The sequence below is a fragment of the Octopus bimaculoides genome, chromosome 14, assembly GCF_046866305.1.
Source record: "Octopus bimaculoides isolate indiv1 chromosome 14, ASM4686630v1, whole genome shotgun sequence".
Taxonomy (NCBI): Eukaryota; Metazoa; Mollusca; class Cephalopoda; order Octopoda; family Octopodidae; genus Octopus; species Octopus bimaculoides.
This window is the reverse complement of record NC_142941.1, coordinates 53661349-53682329: the sequence shown is the minus strand read 5'-3', so window position 1 is coordinate 53682329 and position 20981 is coordinate 53661349. Positions and strand designations below refer to the sequence as shown.

Here is a 20981-nt window from a genome sequence, read left to right as displayed (position 1 = left end):
AGTTTAATCATTGTTTGGTCCCGTGATACTAAAAGCATCAAGGGACCAGACAATAGTTCCTTGATGCTAACCCTGCTGGCTTTCCAAAAGGGGTCATGAATATAGTTCTTCTTCTTTGAAGAGCTGAATCATGCAAAAATGTCTTTTATACACTGCAAGAATTGGTTGATGTGCTGAGTTCAAAGCATCTCTGTTATTTGGTAAAATGATGGGGCCTCAACATGCAGCTAAATTGTCCTCGATGAAATATATTAAAGGGATGTCCTCAGTAAGTGGTGCAACTCTGAGTGGACAAATGCAGTGGCATAGCTAGGGTAAACTGTGCCTGGAGCAAGCCGCAAAAATGCACCCTCCACCACCAATTACAAAATCCATGATATTTATATAGTGCTTATTTGCTACAAGTAATTAATATTTTAAAGGAATATTTTAGGAATAAATACTTTACTAGGGTTCATTTACCTGCCAGTTCTGTACAGCCTGTAATTCAAAATATATTTTTTGAAAGTTTATTTTTACAATGCCTTTTTTTGACGCCCTTTGTAAAAATGTCCAGACATAAATGTAGACAGCCAATGTATAGCGTTTACCTTCAATAACAGCATAAAACGATATGCTGGAGATCCATCTTCACCATTGCAATTTTAAAAATGAAGTTCGAGCTTATCGTATTATGGTCAATTCTGTGCCCCGCTTCAATTGACACCCAGAGCACGTTCCCCCTCTTGCCCCCCCCCCCAGTTATGCTACTGGACAAATGGAAGAAAGTGGTACTCAACTCATTTGGTAGGACTTACATGTATGTTTGTATTTTTTAATAACTGTTTGACTCAGCTCCATATGACTCAAAAGTTTTTAGGTGTGTAGGACACGCCCGTCTCATCAGTCTCACGAGGTGGACGTGTCCAAACACACCTATGAAATTTTGAGTCATATAGCACTGAGTCAAACTATCATTAAAATATGCATGAGTACAAGTGTGTGTGTGTGAGTGTACATGTAGACACACTTCGTCATCATCATTTTACATCCACTTCCATGCTGGCAGAGGCAGGGTGGCTCAACAGGATCCAATGCATTGGAAATCCATGTCTCGTTCTGATGCCTCATTTTAAGGATGGTTTCTTCAACTGGATGCCCTTCCTAACTTACACATATACTTCCATGTACACTCCAGAGGATCCAAGAAACTGGCCTTATGAGCCTATGGCTTGAGAAGGACTTTGATCCTTTATGTGTGTGTGTGTGCGTGCGAGTGTATAAATATATATATGATAATGGATGTGTGTGTGTGTTTATATGTATGAAGATATATATATATATATATATATATATATATATATATATATATATATATATATATATATATAATTAGATTATCAATAAGTAATAACGGATGGTATCGATATTTAGATGAAGTTGGCAGAAATCACAAACAGTGTTAAACAAAATGCTTTACAATAGTTTAATGTTAACATATTCAACGTAATGTGTATTAACTTCAATTTTATGCACTTTAATTTTTAATTTCTTCTCTCTGGGTCCTGCGTTCGAATTACTCCACGATTAACATTGCCTTTAAATTTAACCACAGGCTTGACAAAGTAAAAAAAGACGCTTACATAGTCACTCGACCTACTAGAGACAGTAACCAACTCTACCTTAAATCATACCCTACCGTTTTATGAAAGGTAGACCGCATTAAACAACATAGTCTTAGATAATATCTGAATATAACACGAGATGGTCACAGATGGATTGTTTTGATCACAAACATAAAAGGATAAGGCTTGACTTGGTCTAATTCTGTTGGTGCTAAACACCATCGTCGATAAAAATTGAAGTACCTGTAATATACTGTACGATATCAATACCCTTATTCTATCTAAAGTGGGGTTGCACTTCATCAAAAGAAACCAATAAATATTATTCACATATAGAATGACAGTCAATCAGTCCCTTGAAGAACACGCACTCATTTTGGTCTTTTAAGAAGACCACATGTCATAACATACAATCTACATATATTTAAAATACATGAATAAAAAAGACACCTGCTTTATGCATTGCTATAAGTCATAGATCAATCCTGATCGATTGAGATCTATAGCATTCCAGCAATGACCATCCCGTTATATTTATTTTATCAGATATTTAATTACACTATTCAACGTGTCTTTTCTTTCAAGGCAAGTCGGGTGTGAGAGAAATTTGACAACTATTTCTGACGGGTCATGCTATAAAAAGAATCGAGCTCTCGTTGTCTCGTCAGCTTGCTCTGTTGAGTAACGAATGTAGTTTGAACTAAGGCCACCTTTGGTATTTTTCATTCATTCTTTATTCACACGGAATATTAGTCATTATGCATCACGAAACACAAAATCTAAGACAGAAGCATAACCCCCCACCCTTAGCAAAATCTACCCCTGAATAAACCCGTGTTCGTATTTACGTAAATTTCGTCTTGTAATTCTTAACACGGCCTTAGAAATCGAACTTGCCGATCTACATTCTGTGTTTGATACCTTTCTTCAGAGAAAAATGGAAAACATTAAAATTAAAAAAATAGGTGACGGGACGACAATAATAACAACACATACACACACACACACACATTTTATTACACAGAAGACACGGTGTATTTAAAATTAACGACCAACACAAGAAACGTATCAATATATCTTTATAATGAATTGTTCGAAATTCTGAAATGTTATTTCGTTTTTTTTTTTGTGTTTGTTTGTTTCTTTCTGTTTACATTTTATGAAGAATGAAATAAAAGAAAGGAAAACAAGAAAACGAGAAGAGGTGGTGGTGGTAATGGTGATGGGAACAGAAAAACAACAAAAAGGAGAGGATTTCGGAGAGCCCAGTGGTAATAAATATCATATTGATGGATCAAAACGATGTACGTATATTACATATATATATATATATATATATATATATATATAGAGAGAGAGAGAGAGAGAGAAATAGATAAAGAGTGAATGAATGAGTGAAAGAGAAAGAAGCAGTGTAGGGTGGGGAGGGGGGAAATGATGGTGGGGTGTGTGTGGGGGAGAGAGAGATCACCCACCTTGCGTATGATTTCAGCCACCAGCTGTTCTATCTTCGAAGAATGTATATATGATACTACAGGTACTACTAGAAGTACATCAATTATTTCAACGAAATCTATGGACATGCAGTGCAACCACCACTACTACTACTACTGTCACCGCCTCCCCCGCCAGTCGTAGTAGCAGCAGCAGCGACAGCAGCAGAGACGGTGGCGGCGACAGAGGTAGTGGCAGTAGCACTAGTAGTAGTAGTAGTAGTAGTAATAGTAATCTTAGTAGCAAAAGCAGCAGGAGTAGCAGCAGCTATTTGCTAGTTAGGCGATCATACATATGTATGCATTATATATACATACATATGTATATATATATATATATATATATATATATATATATATATATATATATATATATATGTATATATATATATGTATATATATATATATATATATATATATATATATATATATATATATATATATATATATATATGTATGTATGTATGTATGTATGTACGTACGTGTGTGTGTGTGTGTGTGTGTGTGTGTGTGTGTGTGTGTGTGTATAATGGGCGGGGGCAGTTATCTGTGCATTTCACGTCGTGTATGCATAACAAGCAATTCAATTAAAGAAAGACGGTGGGAGCGACGGTGGTTGCGGTGAGGGTAATAGGGTAAGGTTTAGTGGTTGTCGTTGCTGTTGGTAGTGGTTGGTGATGATGGTGGCAGTGGTGGTGGTGGTGGTGGTGGTTGGGCGCTGATGATTGACGGTGCTGGTGGTTGCGTAGGAGTTGATTTTAACTGGTGATCGATCAGTGAACAACTTTACTACTACTACTACTACTACTACTACTACTACTACTACTAGTGGTAGTAGAAGTAGCTACAGCGGTAGTAGTAGTAGTAGTAGTAGTAGTAGTGGTGGTGGTGGCGACGGCGGTGACGGTGCTACTGTTAAGCTTCGAACTTCAAGGTTCATTGGCGAGAAATTGACAGTTACAGATTAGTAAACGCTGTAGAACGTTTCCTTGCGCTAAGTCAAAATTATAGAGAAATAAATAAAGAATGAAAGAAACAAATAAATTCACCAACAAATCACTGCCAAACGTTTGCCGCCGCCTCTCTCAACGGTGTAGAGTTTAAAGATATGTTTGTTATTTACTAATCATCGGGGGGGGGGGGGGGGGAAAGAACAGTTTTTTTTTTTCTGATCACAAATTAACCGAAATTTAGTCTAATCTGTAATACAAAATAATTTCAAATTTCAAATTGCATGTTGTAGTTATAAACGAGACCATATGGAAACCATAACTTTAAAAAAAAAGTAAAGAAAAGAAAACGCGAAAAGCGAAAAAAAAAAAACTGTATAGTAACGAAGGCGGTTACTAAGAAACAGTGGGTGTGGTTTCCAATTGAGCAACGGCAAAGTAGTTGAAGGGCGTGTCGAAAAAAGTTGTAGTAACTGTTTAATGACTATGTTATAGATGGAAACGGATAGTTGTGGATAGATAGTTTCATCCGAACAATCCAACGTGGAGGCGTTTTCTTATTCCTGCTTTTTTTCCCTTTTCATTTAAACAAAAAAAAAAAGGAAGAGAATTATCATCCACCTTATTTTAATTTAAATTTTTCCCCCTTCCCACCAAGTCTTTTCCTTTTTGCGCTTCCTCATTACCTGCCTTGTTGTTGCGTGTTACGTCACCAGTAATTGAGCACAGGAAAAAATGACGTCAGTGCGCGTGTCAACATGGTAGATTGCGGAGGCTTACGGTGTGCTCAAGAAAGGCGCAGCTTTAAGAAAGAACTGCTATCATGGGGCAAGAAAATTCCAGTTTTGATCGGTGAGTTAAATATACGCGCATATGTGTTGTCGATATTGTGTAGTGATATATTTATCTAAAAAACACAAAACAAAACAATAATAAGCAAAACATTAACAGGCCATCTTTTTTGCGTTACCCCCCCCTTCTCCGTCCATAAACAAAAAAGAAAAACAAAAACGGGTGATCCTTAAGTTTCGCCTTTAAAACCCTTGGAAAAATTTTTTTAGTGAAGATAAAAAGACTTGATTGAAAGCATGTTTTTTTCTCCTTCATAACTAAATGAGTAAATTTCTAAGTTCAAACTGCGAAAATATCTTTGAAAAAAAAAAAGAAAGGAAAAGATTCAGGGAGACATTTTATTTATCCGAATAATTAACAATCGAACTGCTTTGGTAACTAAATTGTTTTGGGGAAGATAAAATTATTTTCTTGAAACATTAAGATTTCTCTGTTTTCGTTTTCTTTTTAATAATACTTTCTGAAGCGCGTATTGGTCATCTTTCAGGATTGTTTTTCAAGTAAAACTTACAGATCGATTAATTAAACCCACCTTTAAAATGGGGTGGGGGTACTTTAAAATAGATAAACCCAACCAAAGAAGGAATTTCTGGCACAGTAATTTAATCTTCTGGAAATAGAGCACCTAAATTCGCCCTCAAATCATGTTCCATCGTAATTTTTTAAAAAGGGAGGATACATTAGACAAAATAATCATATATATAATTTTAAAAAACGACAGGGTGGTCACGTCTGGAGGCTATATGTCTGCGTTACTTGGACTGACTTGTGGTTAAATTGCAATAATAACAACCAAACCACAACGGGGATGGCAACTAGCCAAAGGTGATGGTAGATAGAATTTGGTCAGTAAAAATCTGGATAAATGGCACACGACAACTCAACGTTTCGCATTAGCTTTTTTCCTATAAAAAAATTTGGTTCGAGAAGGTTAAGAAAAATATAAAAGGTCTCCACAACTTAACATCGTGAAAAATTACCGTGTGTGTGTGTGTATGTGTATATATTCAACTGGCTTTCTTTGTATTCTTTCCTTCTATATTATAGTTGGTGTTTTATTTGAAGGTATAAGGGTTAGCTTATATTTCGCTGCTTTCTGGTTGGAGAGAAAACTGTGCTATTGGTGCCAAACGTGGTCAGCACTCACTCTTGCCAGGCGACATGTACCATCTTTCTGTCCACGTCCTCTCGTTCTCTCTCTCTCTCTCTCTCTCACTCATTCACTCGCTCGCTCATTCACTCACTCATTCACTATACTTTGGCTCTTTTACTTTCTCTTTCACTTTTACTTTCTTTTTCTCCTCTCTAAAATGTGTGTGTATGAAATGCACATGTGGATACATGTATGTATGTATGTATGTATGCATGCATGTATGTATGCATGTATATATATTTGTATGTATGTGTGTATGTATGAATGTATGTATGTATATTTATATGTTCTTGTCGGAAAACATGCCTTGCAGAATTTGTTCCGGTTCTTCACATTTCAAGTTCAAATCCCACCGATGTCAACTTTGCCTTCCATCTTTTCCGGGTCGATAAAACAATGTATTCCAGTCAAGTCCTGCAGTTCGATGATATCGACTAACACGACTCCTCTCAAAAATTGTAGGCTCTGAATCTAAATTATAAACCATTATCACTACTACTACTACTACTACTACTACTACTACTACTACTACTACTAGCAGCAGTAGAAGTGTTATTAGCATCATTAAACTTTCTATATATCTTCTAAACTGCAAGAGGTCGTCTACGAAACTATCTTTTTGCTTTGTTTATCTGTTATTGGTGTTGTAAATAGTTACCAATGGTTTTCATTCTTTGTGTGTGTATGCGTGTGCCTGTATACACACATATCTATCTATTTCTCTCTCTCTCTCTCTCTCTCTCTCTATATATATATATATATTATATTTCGCGCTTTTAGTTGCTATTTGACGCCAGGTCAGTCTCAGCCTTGATCGTACACACCTTAAAGGCATTCTAGCCGTGACCATCATGTGTTTGTTTTGGGTGGGGGGAAATATCTAGGACTACATTATTAAGTGTGTGTCCTTTGCTCTCTGCTTTTATTTTTTTTTAAGACATCGAAGTATAATTTGATGGAAATTTGGTTGGTATTTCTAGCATGGCAAGCAACTACTTCGAGGCTAGGCTCCCTTGTAAGTGATAACGTGAGACTGAGAGGCTAGACTTGCTTCAGCTGAGCTGGTTTCTTTTTCTTCATCTCTTCGTTTCTAATTTACCCATCAATTCTACAAATTGTCGTTTCTATAAACAGTGCGTGTCGGAGAGCAATAAAACAGTTTGCCATTTCTCACCATGAACAAAGATCGGACCAGGAAATTAAATTAAATTAATTAACTAATATTTAACTAAAGCTCTGAAAAAAAAAAGAAAGAAAGCAAACGAAAACTAGATATCTAGAGAATATTGATCGCTACTCGCTAGTTCATACATGTCTTTGATCTTTCACGTCTGTATTTGTAACTAAATTGTGTTTTATATTACTGACGATCTAAGTTTTAAAACAATACTTCACTTAATAACAGATGTTCCGTATGTAGATAGATAGATAGATAGACAGATAGATATATAAGGTGTTTGTGTGTGTGAGAGAGAGAGTTACTTAGGAGATCGTGTTGTCCATTTTGTAGAATATACTATACATATGTGTACATTGTTCGTTACCACCTGGCTAATATATATAGCATTTCGTTCGGTTTTCTACATCTCTTTTGATCTTCGCCCTAAAAGCCATAAGGTGGGCAATTAGTAAACTGTCCGAAATCGCTTCAAAACAACAAAGCGCCATGTTTTTTTAGTTATTATATATATATACATATATACATACATTGTCCCAGCTTTAGAAAGGAAAAGAACTTGTTTTAGTTTTGTTTTCGAATGTAAAGTCAAATACAATTCATAATGCTTATTTTTACTTTCATTTCATCCATTCATTCGAAACATATGTAAATGTTTTGGGTTTCTTTTTGTGTATAGATAAACCTCCAGAAAATCTTCGTCTTGTTTATCGAAGCATTTATTTCTTTCCCCTTCGCCCATCATCATCAACCCTGCATCAATGAAGGAGCGTTTTATCGTGGTAGCCACCGCTCGATCTCTTTGAAATAACAGCTAAATTACCCTCAAATCACAATCATGCCGTCTGATAAAGTAAAGACTTGGGATAATAATGTAGTTCTGGTTACAGAGGATTATAAGAAGTAGTAGAAGAAGAAGAAGAAGAAGAAGAAAGGGTTGGTCACGGATAGAATGTCTGTGACCCCTAACTCTGTCTCGCTGGATCAATGCGAACTGAACAATACCCTCCCCTCTCACCTTTTGTCTCTTTTAAAACTCGACGTCATTTCCTCGTAACCGAAAACTGTCCCCTCTTTTTTACTCATCCCCTCCTTCCCTTCCCATCTCTTTCTATCTCTCACTCTCTCTTTTCCATCTGTCTCCTGTCGGAGATCAAGGCCTGCCAACTGTACACGAACCGACGGTGTTGGCGAGCTCAGAGACAATTCATCAGATGTGCGTCTTGTTATTATTGCTCGCCGCAACCTTCCTCCTTCCCTCTCTCACATGAAATCCTGTGTTGCTGTTAATGGTGACTTGTACAAATCGATATGTATGTATTTTTTTTTTTTTTGGGACGTGCTGCTTCGTCTCCAGTGTGCCAGTGGTGACCTAGTCTATGTTAATTAGCCGCCACTCTGGCTGATGCTCGGCTGAGGACTTTTGCTATTTCAAGTCTACGAGCGCCATCACTGGCCCCTCGCTTTTTGATGTTGCGCTTTGCTTTTAATTATTTACGCACCACGACCTTTCTCCATCCATCCACCTATCTATCTATCTATCTATCTATCTTTTTGTCTGTCTCTCTCTCTATCTATTTGTCGATTTATCGACAAGATTATTAAGAGAATCTACTTCATGTGCAGTGTTATTTGTGCTTGTTGTTATTTCCATTCATCACTAGAGGGAGCGCACCACTGTTTGTGTTATAAAAGTAACAAACACTTGATGTTTACTTAACAAATGCTTTATGAGTCAAATTTCTTCAATGCAAAACGTTAGTGTGACTAAAGATATACTTTGTTTCGTCACTCCCATTTATTTAATAAGCGCGTGTGTGTGTGTGTGTGTATATATATATATATATATATATATATATATATCTTCTATCTTTCAGTCATTAGACTGTGGCCACGCTGGGGCACCACCTTGAATTTTTAGTCGAATGGATCGACCCCACTACTTATTCTATCGGTCTGTTTTACCGAACCGCTAAGTTACGGGGATGCAAACACGGACAGAAAGACACACGCACACAGATAGATAGATAGATAGATATAGACACACACACACACACGTGTATGTATGTATATATATATATTTACGACGGGCTTCTTTCAGTTTCTGTCTACCAAATCCACTCACAAGTCTTTATTCGGCAAGAGGTACAGTAGAAGACACCTTCCCAAGTGGGACTGAACCCAGAGCCATGGGGGTTGAACAGGAAACTTCTTACCACAAAGCCACACTTAAGTGTATATATGTATGTGTGTGTCTTTTATCTTTTACTTCTTTTGGTCATTAGACTGCGGTCAAGCTGGAGCACCACCTTGAACGGCTTTAGTCGAACGATTTGACCCCAGTCCTTTCTTTTTATATACTTTCTTTCTCTCTCTCTCTCTCTCTCTTTTTATCTTGGTACTTATTCTATTGTTGCCTTTTGCCGAACCTCATATTATTACGTGAGCGTAAACAAGCTAACACCGGTTGTCAAACAGTGGTGAGCGCCAAACGTGCGCGCGCACACACACACACACACACACACACACACACACACACATACATACGACGGGCTTCTTTCAGTTTCTGTTTACTGTGCCTCACAGTTGGACTGAACCTAGAACCATGTGGTTTAAAATCACGTTTCTTACCACGCACCCATACCCGTAATACGTACAACTTAGATGGCATCTTCTTAGTTTTGATAATGTAAATTTGTCATCTAATTTTTTCAGAAAATATCAGGAATTATATTTTTTAAATATAGCCACAAAAATGCTGTTTAGTTTCAGGTCAGTCCCTCCAACTTCACACATAATGTATCTTTATGTATGGTGTGATCGAAAGGACATTTGCATGGGGGCTCTGACTTGGCTAGAATTTTTTTTTCAAGCTGAAGTGTTTGAAATTCTTTTCAAATATGAATGATGTATTTCCAGTTCCAACTTTTGTCTGAGATGGACTAACAAAATGAACGGAACAAGAACTGGTACTTGTTAATCTATTTACTGGAAAGTTGACCTCATCTGGATTTGAACTTAAAACATGCAGCATAAACAATGTTGTGGCATTCATGTCTAGCACTTTTAACAATTATTCCAAACTTGTCAATAATTAAGAATATAAAATTATAAATTAATACAGCTTCTTTATTGTTGTTGTTGCAAGTTGTTGTTTATTGTTGTTGCAAGTCCAGTAGAGCAAAATAGAATTCAAACGGGTCCGTAGGCAAAAGTTAGTTGAGAAACACACTGATCTTATGTGTCTTTCCAGTTTTTAGGGTCATCTAAGAACTACATAACCTAATGGAGGTGAGTAGGGACGATTTCAGGAAGATGTGGCTTCTATTTCTAACTAATTGAATAAACACATACACAAGCTTCTTTGTTCACTCCTAGTTCCCTTGTTTAATAAATAGTCAGACACTGATTGTCTCATTTCCTAGTATGCATATATATATATATATATATATATATATATATATATATATATATATATGTATATGTATGTATATTTTCTTTTTCTGATAGTTGACTTATTGAGGTTCCAACAATGGCTACTATAGAAGTTATTGTTAAATATCTGTGCATGTGTGTGCATGTCTGTCGAAGCTTGCCTTTTCTTATGAGCTGACCTTCAAGCATTTAACCTAAACCCATCACTCACCCTCTAAGCAACAGATTGTCTTCTTGTTAAAGTAACACTGGTGTATACATTTTTATGTATTTATCTGCAATATTTTAATGCTAAAGAGGAAATACAATGCATCAAGTTAAAGCTAAAGATTATTTTGTTTTGCTTTTTTTTTTTCTAAACTTTAGTGGTTTTGAATTGGAGAAAAAATATTTCTAGAGTTTCAAAGATTTAAACTCAGTTCTTAGAGAATGTAACTTGCAACCAATTTATGTAGAATTTCACCAAGTTATTTGTCTTCTCTCTCTCTTTGTGTGTGTGTGTCTTTGTGTCTGTTGGTTCCCCACCACTGCTTGACAAACAATGTCGGTGTGTTTACATCCCTGTAACTTAGCAGTTCAGCAAAACGAACTGACAGAAGTAAGTACAAGGCTTTAAAAAAAGAATACCGAGATCGATTCATTTGACTAAAAATTATTCAAGATGGTGTCCCAGCATGGCCACAGTCTAATGCCTGAAACAAGTAAAAGATTAAAGATCTGTGTGTGTGTGTGTATATATATATATATATATATATATATATATATATATATATATATACATATATGTATATATATGTATATATGTATGTATACATACATACATACACACATATGTATGAATATATATATACATACATATATAATATATATATACATACATACACTCATATATATATATATATATATATATATATATATATATATATATATATATATACACATATATACATTTCAATATCAATATAAAAAAAAAGTTGTAATTATCGTTTTTAAAACAAGTTTAGCTCTGATCAAAATATGCCTTAAAATTCAAAAGCTATTTCAAACATCGTCATCCCATGTTGCATCTCATGTCTTTCATACACACTTACATCTAGAACTACATATTATACAACGTGTCCTTTCCTTTATATACAAAACACAAGGGTTGTGATTTTTGAGAGATTTAAACTTTTCTTTCTAGCAGATCAAGCGAACGTTTATAGAGGCAACTCTTGTTGACTCAGGCTACAAGCGATAAAGGCAGCCGGCGAGTGTTGTGCATAGAAATATATAATAGCAACTGACATAATGTAAGATCGGTGGTTAAGCTCTTGTTTAAAAGCTTTCATCAAGCTCCCTTTCCTTCAGGTGTGTAACAGGTTGCTGTGGGACAACACTATGTCTTGCCTCTCAACTCTTTGTCGTTGCTGATGATATCATATCTTTACAGCAAGCGGATAATCAGTTATAGATTTTTCAGTGTGCTTCTTTTTGAACAGATTTCATGTTATTAAACTGTGATATTTCAAATTTAGATTTCGTAGGAGTAAATTTTTTTCATCAAAATATTTTCTTGAGAAGGATGTAAGAAGATTCCAGTTTTAATAATTTTGTTTAACTAACTACTCTTTTTACTTACTGTTAGGTTTATATTTGAGGTGATAACTGTAATCTATAATTTGTAGGCGATTTGAATTATTAGTTAACCGGTTGCTAGGATATGTCCTTATTTTATTCAATATCTATTTTTCTGTCGTCTGCCGAGTTCAAATTTCGCTGAGGTCGACTTTGCCTTTCATCCTTTCGGGGTCAATTAAATAAGCACCAGTTGCATACTAGAGGTCGATCTAATCGGCTTAATCCCTTTGTCTATCCTTGTTTGTCCCCTCTATGTTTAGCTCCCTGTGGGCAATAAAGAAATAAATATTTCTATTTCTGTCGTCTGTCATTACGTTCTGAGTTCAAATTTCGCCGAGGTCGACTTTGCATTTCATCCTTTCGGGGTCGATTAAATAAGTACCAGTTGCATACTGGAGTCGATCTAATCGACTGGCTCCCTTCCCAAAAATTTTGGGCCTTATGACTAGAGTAGAAAAGAATATTTATATTTGTGTGTGTTGATTTTGTTCTGAGAAAGACACATGCACACACTTACGCACATGTTGAGTTATAAGTAATTTTGAAATTTGATAATGTTACTTGAAGGTGTTAGCACGGTTGTGAAGTTAGGTTTGATTCCCAATCAAATGGTTTTGGTTTCAGTCCCACTTCACATTACCTTGGGCAAGTGTTTTCTATCATAACTCCGAAACCAACCAAAACATATATATATATATGTACACATACACACACACGCACTGTGGTCAGGGTGCCAAACCCTGGTAAAAAAAAAGTTTACATATAGAGCAAATAGCAGTAACTATATTGGCTGGTGGAACCCTCCAAATTCTCTTGGTAGATTTCTGTGATATCTATGACCCTAAGAAAATACCATGGGACAGGATATGATGTGGCACTCTAAATTACCACTGACTGTTGGGACTTGATGCTGGACTTCAAACAGCTGAAATTCTGTGCCTTTCCAGCTCTCCTTCAAACTCTGCAACCTTGGTTTCCAAATGAGATACAAAACTGCCTCTCATCAGAAAACAACACCTGGGACCATTGCTCAACACTTCACTGTCGCTTCTCCCTGGCCCAAGTCAACCACTTGTGACACCGCTTGTCACAAGTGATTAAGAAGAGTACAAGAGCTGGGTACTCAGTTGTCGTACTCCATTTCTCGATGCTGTCTGGGTATGTTGTAGCCCTTCGTTCACTAACTCTTGCCTCTTCTCCCTTTATAAAGATCTCTCCCACTTTATCAAACCTGCTCCTTTGCAGAGTTTTCTCCTAAGTCACGCTTGTCGTTCTTGCTGGGATACATCTTTCTACTATATCTGGCTTGTTGAGGCAATATTCAAAGAGAGATGCATTAACAGGAAACCTTTGAGAACAGCCAGGTTTTTCAGTGATAATCTCTGTTTTTCATTCTTTGTTGAGCATGTCAGTAATGGTCTTATAGACACCTGCTAAATCGCATTCCTTGCCCATGATTGCAACACTATCATTTACTATGAAATAAACATGCATATATAATATATATATATATATATATATATATATATATATATATATATATATATATATATATATATATATATGTATATATATATAATGCATTGTCAAGTGCTCACAGAACAGCGAAGATCAAAATAATGATGTACAACACATTGATTCTTAATATGTTCCAGTAGATTCAGGTGTGAATATCGTAATTGCTGTTGTATTTTGTCTGAGGAGAACTACTCTTCCTTTCAGATAATGTGTGTCCACAACACACTCAATTCATTGAGATAAGAGGGACTTATATATATATATATTTATATATATATATATATATATATATATGTATACACACATATATATATAATTATATACATATAAATGTGTATGTGTGTGTGTGTGTATATATATATATATATATATATATATATATATACACACATACACATTTATATATATATAATACACATTTATATATATATAATATATATGTATATATATATATATATATATATATATATATATATATATATATATATATATACATACACATGCATGCATACATGCATACACACAACATATATATTTATACACATATATAAATTATGTTACAGTATTGGCTGAAGTAGAATAATTCAAATGTGCTCAGACAATATTAATGTAATATTTTTGTGATAAGCAGAACTCACATATTTGTCTGTACTCTTGCACTTGTTAGTCTACAGTAATAATAATCATTCTAGAAATTAGTGAGATTGTTCACAGACTGAAATGAAGCTCTACTGTCACAGCTATTGTTGTATAAGAATTATAACATTTTTTGGCTATTTTTATTTATTTTTTTTTTTACTCATAATATTCTAATTTTCTGAGACGCACTTGTAGAAAGATCTTAAATCATGTGATTTTTTTGATTTTTTTTCCTTTTGAGAAAATTCACTTAGAGGCATTTTAAAAAACAAAAACAAAAAAATATTTATTTTTTATTGAAAAGCTTCCTAAGTAAAATTAAATCGATAATATTTAGTCTTTGGGGATATTGCTTATATTTTGCAAGCACACCTACCAAATACTCACCGTTGACTCTCTAACATCATATTTATAATTTGTTTGCATCTGTTCTTAGTTACAAAAAAAAATAAACAAACATATTCTTTATGAAAATCTAGAATAGTTCTTTCTCAAAAAATTTAATTTGAAATTCGTTTTAACTTGCTTCTTAATTAGTTTTATAATTACTTTGTTGTTAGTGGGAGCATTTATTTTAAAATTTTGTGAAATAGTCTTTTCAAATTGTATATCTTCTATTCTATAGTGCATTTTGGTTTTGAGTCTTGTGGGAGAAGTTAAGTTGATTACACCAACCCCAGGGCTCATCATCATCATCATACAGTGTTTTAAATCCAGGTTTTGTCCCCATTAACGGGGGTAGCCAGATCTACCTCAATATCATAGCAACCAAAGTAGGCAGGTGCAGCCCACCCCAACCTTTGGGCTGGCCAGTGCCCATTCTCCTTTGCTATCATGAGGCTTTTTTGGAGTTGGATTTTCTATGGGGAGCATGCCCTTGCTTACCCCCAACCTCAGTTTCTAGACATGAGTGGTCCCAAGACCAAGGCCTCTACCATGATTTTTAAGAAATGTAGTGGAAAACTAGCTCAGGAAGGCAGGGATGCTTCTCCCTAAGACCCCTTTTGGAGCCCCCCTTACCTAACTCAACAGGTACTTATTTTATTGACCCTGAAAGGATGAAAGGCAAAGTTGACCTTGGCAGAACTTGAACTCAGAACATAACAATGATCAAAATGCTTAGTGTTATTTTGTCTGGTGTGTGCTAATGGTTCTGCCAATTCACTGCCTTTATTCTCAAATACATATTGAAATAATCGAATCCAGTCTAGACCCTTGGTTTATCTATCCAAAACTTACAGTCAGCTTTTACTCATTTTCCATTTTAGCTGGCATAGCTCTAAATGCGATTGAGAGGTTTGCCTTGTATGCATATGGTTTTTGGTTTAGGTTCAATCCCATTGAATGGCACCCTGGGCATTTGTCATCTATTGTAGCTTTTGAATTGTGGATAGAATTTGACAAGTAGGTGTATGGAAAAGCTCATCATATATATATATATATATATATATATATATATATATATATATATATATATATATATATATATATCTGTGTGTGTGTGTGTTTGTGTATATTCCTGTGAGAAAAAATATAAATATATAAATCCTTCATAGACAAAGGTGTGGTTGCATGGTAAGAAGTTTGTTTCCCAACCATATGGTTTCAAGTTCAGTGCTACTGAATGGCCTTGGGCAAGTATCCTCTACTACAGCCCTAGCTTGGCCAAAGCCTTGCGAGTGGATATGGTGGATGGAAACTGAAAGAATCCTATTCATATGTGTGGGTGTGGGTGTGTGTTACTGTCTCTTTGCCTTGACATCATGTGATAGTTGTGAAGTAGTGTCACCACCATACAAGCAGTGTCCTTCTTTTCCACTCTTCTGTGAAAACATGCCGCTTCATTGGAAATATTACCTTATTTGGAAATAGGTGGGGGTTTGGCAACAGGAAGGGCATCTCTCTGAAGAAAATCTGCCTCGACTAATACCATCTGGCCCATGCAAGCATGGGAAAGTGGACATATGATGGTGGTGGTGGTGATGAAGATGAGTTGCATCCCTTCACATTATGAGGTAAACTAAGCAATTCAATAAATAGATATTGATTGATAAAAAAATCCCCCAAAAGTTACCAGACAGAACTAGGTTACATGATCGATATGATTGTCTAAAACCCTTGAATGCAGTACCACTTATACTTGTGACGACATTTACCTGGTGTGGATTGAGCCAGCTCCAGCCTTAGAGCTCACCATGTCCCTTACAACTGCTGACCACACTCAACTGTAAATGCTGTAAAGGATACTCACTTCTGGTTCCACTGCTGAAGACCATAAACACAGGTGCCTGATTGTGCTTCCATGACCACCTTTACCATCACCAGCCACATCTTCAAATGTCCTCCATTTCATTTGTAAGTAGGGCTGTTGCATGGCTGCAGTCCAATGACTGTCACCAGTAAAAGAATAAAAATGATAACAGAATCTGAGAACTGAGGCTTAAAGAATGATGCCGGGTACCAATGGCAGATCTCATGTTTTCACTTCCTCACAAGAACTCTGCTGTAATTTATGGTAAAGGTAATTCTTTGAGATTCACTTTACATGAGTATAAATAAGATTCTTCATACCAATCACTATCAACAATTATCAGAGCTGTTTAATTAACAAATGTTTCGTTAGTTTGTAGTCTTAAATTCAATTTCCACTACAAAACTAAAGAAAACATTGAAAATCTTTTTTCAAATATCTCTTCTCTTGAATCTTTGTATGAAGCCAAAACAGTTCCATATTTAAGAGATTAGGAATTATGTACATTATTTACATTATTTACATTTGATGGATATTTGTCCTCATCTTGTTTGTTGTTAACACGTTTCGGCTTATATACCCTCCGACCTTCATCAGGTGTCTTGGGGAAATTTCGAACTTGAGTTCTCTTTCCTATGGTATTTTTCTATGTTATTATTATTATTATTATTATTATTCAGGAATCGAACTTGGAATCTTGGGGTTATTAGCCTGCGCTCTTAACCACTACGCCATATGCCCATGGGCATATGGCATGTAAATAAGTAGTCAGTAGTTTGAAGGTAGTATATTTGATTTATGTAATATAGTGGTGGTGATTGTGGTGGTAGTGTTGGGTCTTTTGTTTGTTTTTTTTTTTGTGGTGGTTTTTGCAATGTTCTTTTGCATACTCTGTATGTAAATGTGAATATTCGAAAGATTTGTAGGTTAAGATGAAAGGAACAAACATCAAATCTCATTGCAGTGAGCCGTGTGAATTTCAAAAAAAAAAAAAATAGTCAACACTCTGCAAACTGACATGCTAGCCCCTGTGTAGCTGGTCGACTTGCTAGAAATAGCAACCAAATCTCCTTCACATCAAATCCCCGACCCATCTCAAACAAGGCACATTGGAGAATTTGTAATCCTAGACAGATGAGCTGGTCATGGTTGTGATGCTTTCTTTGATATGTTTGATCTATCAGCATGTTGACCATGCCCTAAACAACAACAACATAACATAACATTCTAACTAACTGTAATGATATAAGCTTGTCACTGTAGGTTGTACAGACAATTTTAACAGTGGTGCTTGTTTTGTTAGGATAAGGTGTTCAGTCTTTGTGATTTTATGAGGTCTGTAGCCAGCTTCCTTTCTTGTTTATAAATATATATATGTGTGTGTGTGTGTGTGTGTATAAAAAGACACAGAAGTCTGGTGCTGTCTTCTGCCTGGCCAGCCCCTGTCAAATCGTCCACCCTATGCCAGCATGAAAGGAGGCCATTAAACAATGACGATGATGATGATGATAATATATATATATATATATATATATATATATATACACACACACATACATACATATATATATATATATATATATATATATATATATATATATATATATATACACACACACACACACACACACACACATACATATATATAAAGAGAGAGTGAGTGAGAGAAAGAAAGAGAGGACTACATTGTGCAATGTGTTTGTCCACTTTTGGTATTGTACGTATGAGTGTGTGATTTGAGAAAGATTTGGCTGCTACTTCTAGCAGGACATGTGACCCACCATATAGAAGCTGTCTTATTGATGAATTACATGGAGACAGTATCTTCAGAGATGTCCTAACAATCATTGTTGCCAACATTTATACAAGTACTTTTATTTATATTTTTATATTTTTTTTTTTTTACCTGAGTATAGCCATTTCATTTATTATACCACCAGCTCAGGTGATACTTCACCTTTAGCTAGCAGTTCAGAAGGCAATAGGCAATTTGACTGATCAATAAGCTTTTTCTCAGTGACAGATTGCAATTTTTGACTCATCAATGGCTTGTCCTCCTCTATTTTTGCTGCTTCTACTGCAGTAGTAGATTTGATTCTTTCCAACTTGCTGGCTACATCTATGGCACTTAATGTAAACGTCCATTCTTACCCCCCGCATCATCACCAAGACACATCAATCTACTCCAATAACATTAAACAGAATATGAACATACAAGTTGTTTTTTTTTTGTTTGTTTGTTTTGCTGCATGATTATATTCTAGTGTTGACTGTATGAGGAGAAATTTTATCTATCACTGCACTCAAAAATGTGTGAGTGTGATTGATTGATTAATTGATTGATTGATTGTATTATGGATTGGACATGTCTACTTTGTTGTTTTTTAGCCATCAGGTCAATACTGGCTGAGTTGACCTAGGATTCAAGGTGTTCTAGTCCTAACCATTTCCTCATTTAAAAAAAAAATTTTCTAGGCGTAGGAGTGGCTGCGTGGTAAGTTGCTTGCTTACCAACCACATGGTTCCGGGTTCAGTCCCTACTATAGCCTCGGGCCAACCAAAGCCTTGTGAGTGGATTTGGTAGATGGAAATTGAAAGAAGCCCGTCGTATATATGTATATATGTGTGTGTGTATATGTTTGTGTGTCTGTCCTTGTCCCCCCCAACATCGCTTGACAACCGATGCTGGTGTGTTTACGCCTCTGTAACTTAGCGGTTCGGCAAAAAAGACCGATAGAATAAGTACTAGGCTTACAAAGAATAAGTCCTGGGGTCCATTTGCTCGACTAAAGGCGGTGCTCCAGCATGGCCGCAGTCAAATGACTGAAACAAGTAAAAGAGTAAAAGAGTATTTCATTTTTAGTCCTTAACCTGCTTGAGACCATCCCTGGTACTACAACACAAACTTCCTGTTTATGAATGGTTAAAATTAAAACCTTTTAAAATTTCATGTTAATTTATACTCCAAACATGACTTTAATTACAACAAGGCTGTTTTATTAAATTATTCATTATCTTCAAAATATTTTAACACAAAGAAGTGTTTTTAACCCTTTAGCATTTAAACTGGCCACATCCGGCCTAAATATTTTGCCACTTTTAAGTTCAAACTGGTCAGCTCCAGCATTTTACACTTGCCCTGCAATATCATTCTAAAAAGACACAATCAATGTGAATCTATAAACATAACACTTAGCAGAGTAATCTGAATACTAAAGGGTTCAATAAAAAAAATGATAACAAAAGGGTTATGACAGCAGGGTATGATTTCTGGTGACCACAGAGAGGTTCCTTTCTTGGCTCTGGACATGTCTTTATTCAGGTGTTAGGTAGTGGCTGCAGTAGAAAGGTCGGAGCATCTTGGCTACAGGTCTATGTTTAAATGTTAGTGCTGTGTTAGGAAGGAGGGACTGTCTCGAGGACCAACCACCTGGTGGGGATATATTTGTTTTAGTTGGTAGAGCTGTCCTGAATGGGAGAGATGGCCCCTGGTCCCAACCATTTCCTCAGATTGTGAGGAAAGTACATACTGTTAACAAGCTGACTCATCCAAAGAGTGTAATGAGATTTGTGCAGAGACACAGTGCAGTAGATTTTAGCAGATTTTGAATCATATACAAAGTACGTGCATTTATATGATTCTGTACATAGATGTACATTCACTTTCATACTTAAATGAATGCATGTTTATTTGTTTGTATACTAACATACATACATATGCATACATGAACATGTTCTCTCTCTCCCTCCCTCCCCCCACTCTCTCTCTCAGATACACACACATATTCACACACATACAGATATGCTCATATATACTTATATACATTGATGGATAGGTGGATGGATGGACAGACGGACTGATGGACGTCTTTCAGTTTCAGTCTACCAAATCCACTCATAAGGCTTTGGTTGGCCCACAGCACCTCGGACAAGAAAATACTTGCTCAAGGTACCATACAGTGTGACTGAACCCTGAACCATGTGATTGGAAAGCAAGCTTCTTAACCACACAGCCACAGCTACACCATCTTATAAAACACAAAACAAAAAAATAACAAAAGCAACCAATGGAAGTACAGATTGGTTAGGGATAGAAAAAGACAGGCTAGTCACAGCAGGAACACGTTTGATCCTAAGCCTCCTGGATTAGGGTCAACATGAGCTAAACAGCCACAAATTTTCAATATCTTTACATTGCATGGTTCCTTTAGACACACCCAGTTGCAGATCGCTGTTCTTCTATTAAATTATATTTCTTGAATGAATTCAATTCAATGCAGCCGTAATTC

The 20981-nt window shown here is 35.8% G+C and overlaps 2 protein-coding genes across 2 annotated transcripts in view; one reads left to right on the top strand and one right to left on the bottom strand.

The window, feature by feature from the left end:
- Positions 1-3265, bottom strand: part of LOC106867703 (uncharacterized) — a 34577-nt gene extending 31312 nt beyond the window's left edge. The window contains exon 1 of the mRNA XM_089362961.1: positions 3080-3265. The gene's annotated coding sequence lies outside the window, so the exon portion shown is untranslated. The remainder of the gene's footprint in view (positions 1-3079) is intronic.
- Positions 3266-4787: 1522 nt separating this feature from the next.
- LOC106867708 (uncharacterized) overlaps positions 4788-20981 on the top strand; it is a 151286-nt gene continuing 135092 nt past the window's right edge. Inside the window, exon 1 of the mRNA XM_089362953.1 lies at positions 4788-4899. Within this exon, the coding sequence (XP_089219079.1) occupies positions 4806-4899 (94 nt within the window). The 5' untranslated portion in view covers positions 4788-4805. The remainder of the gene's footprint in view (positions 4900-20981) is intronic.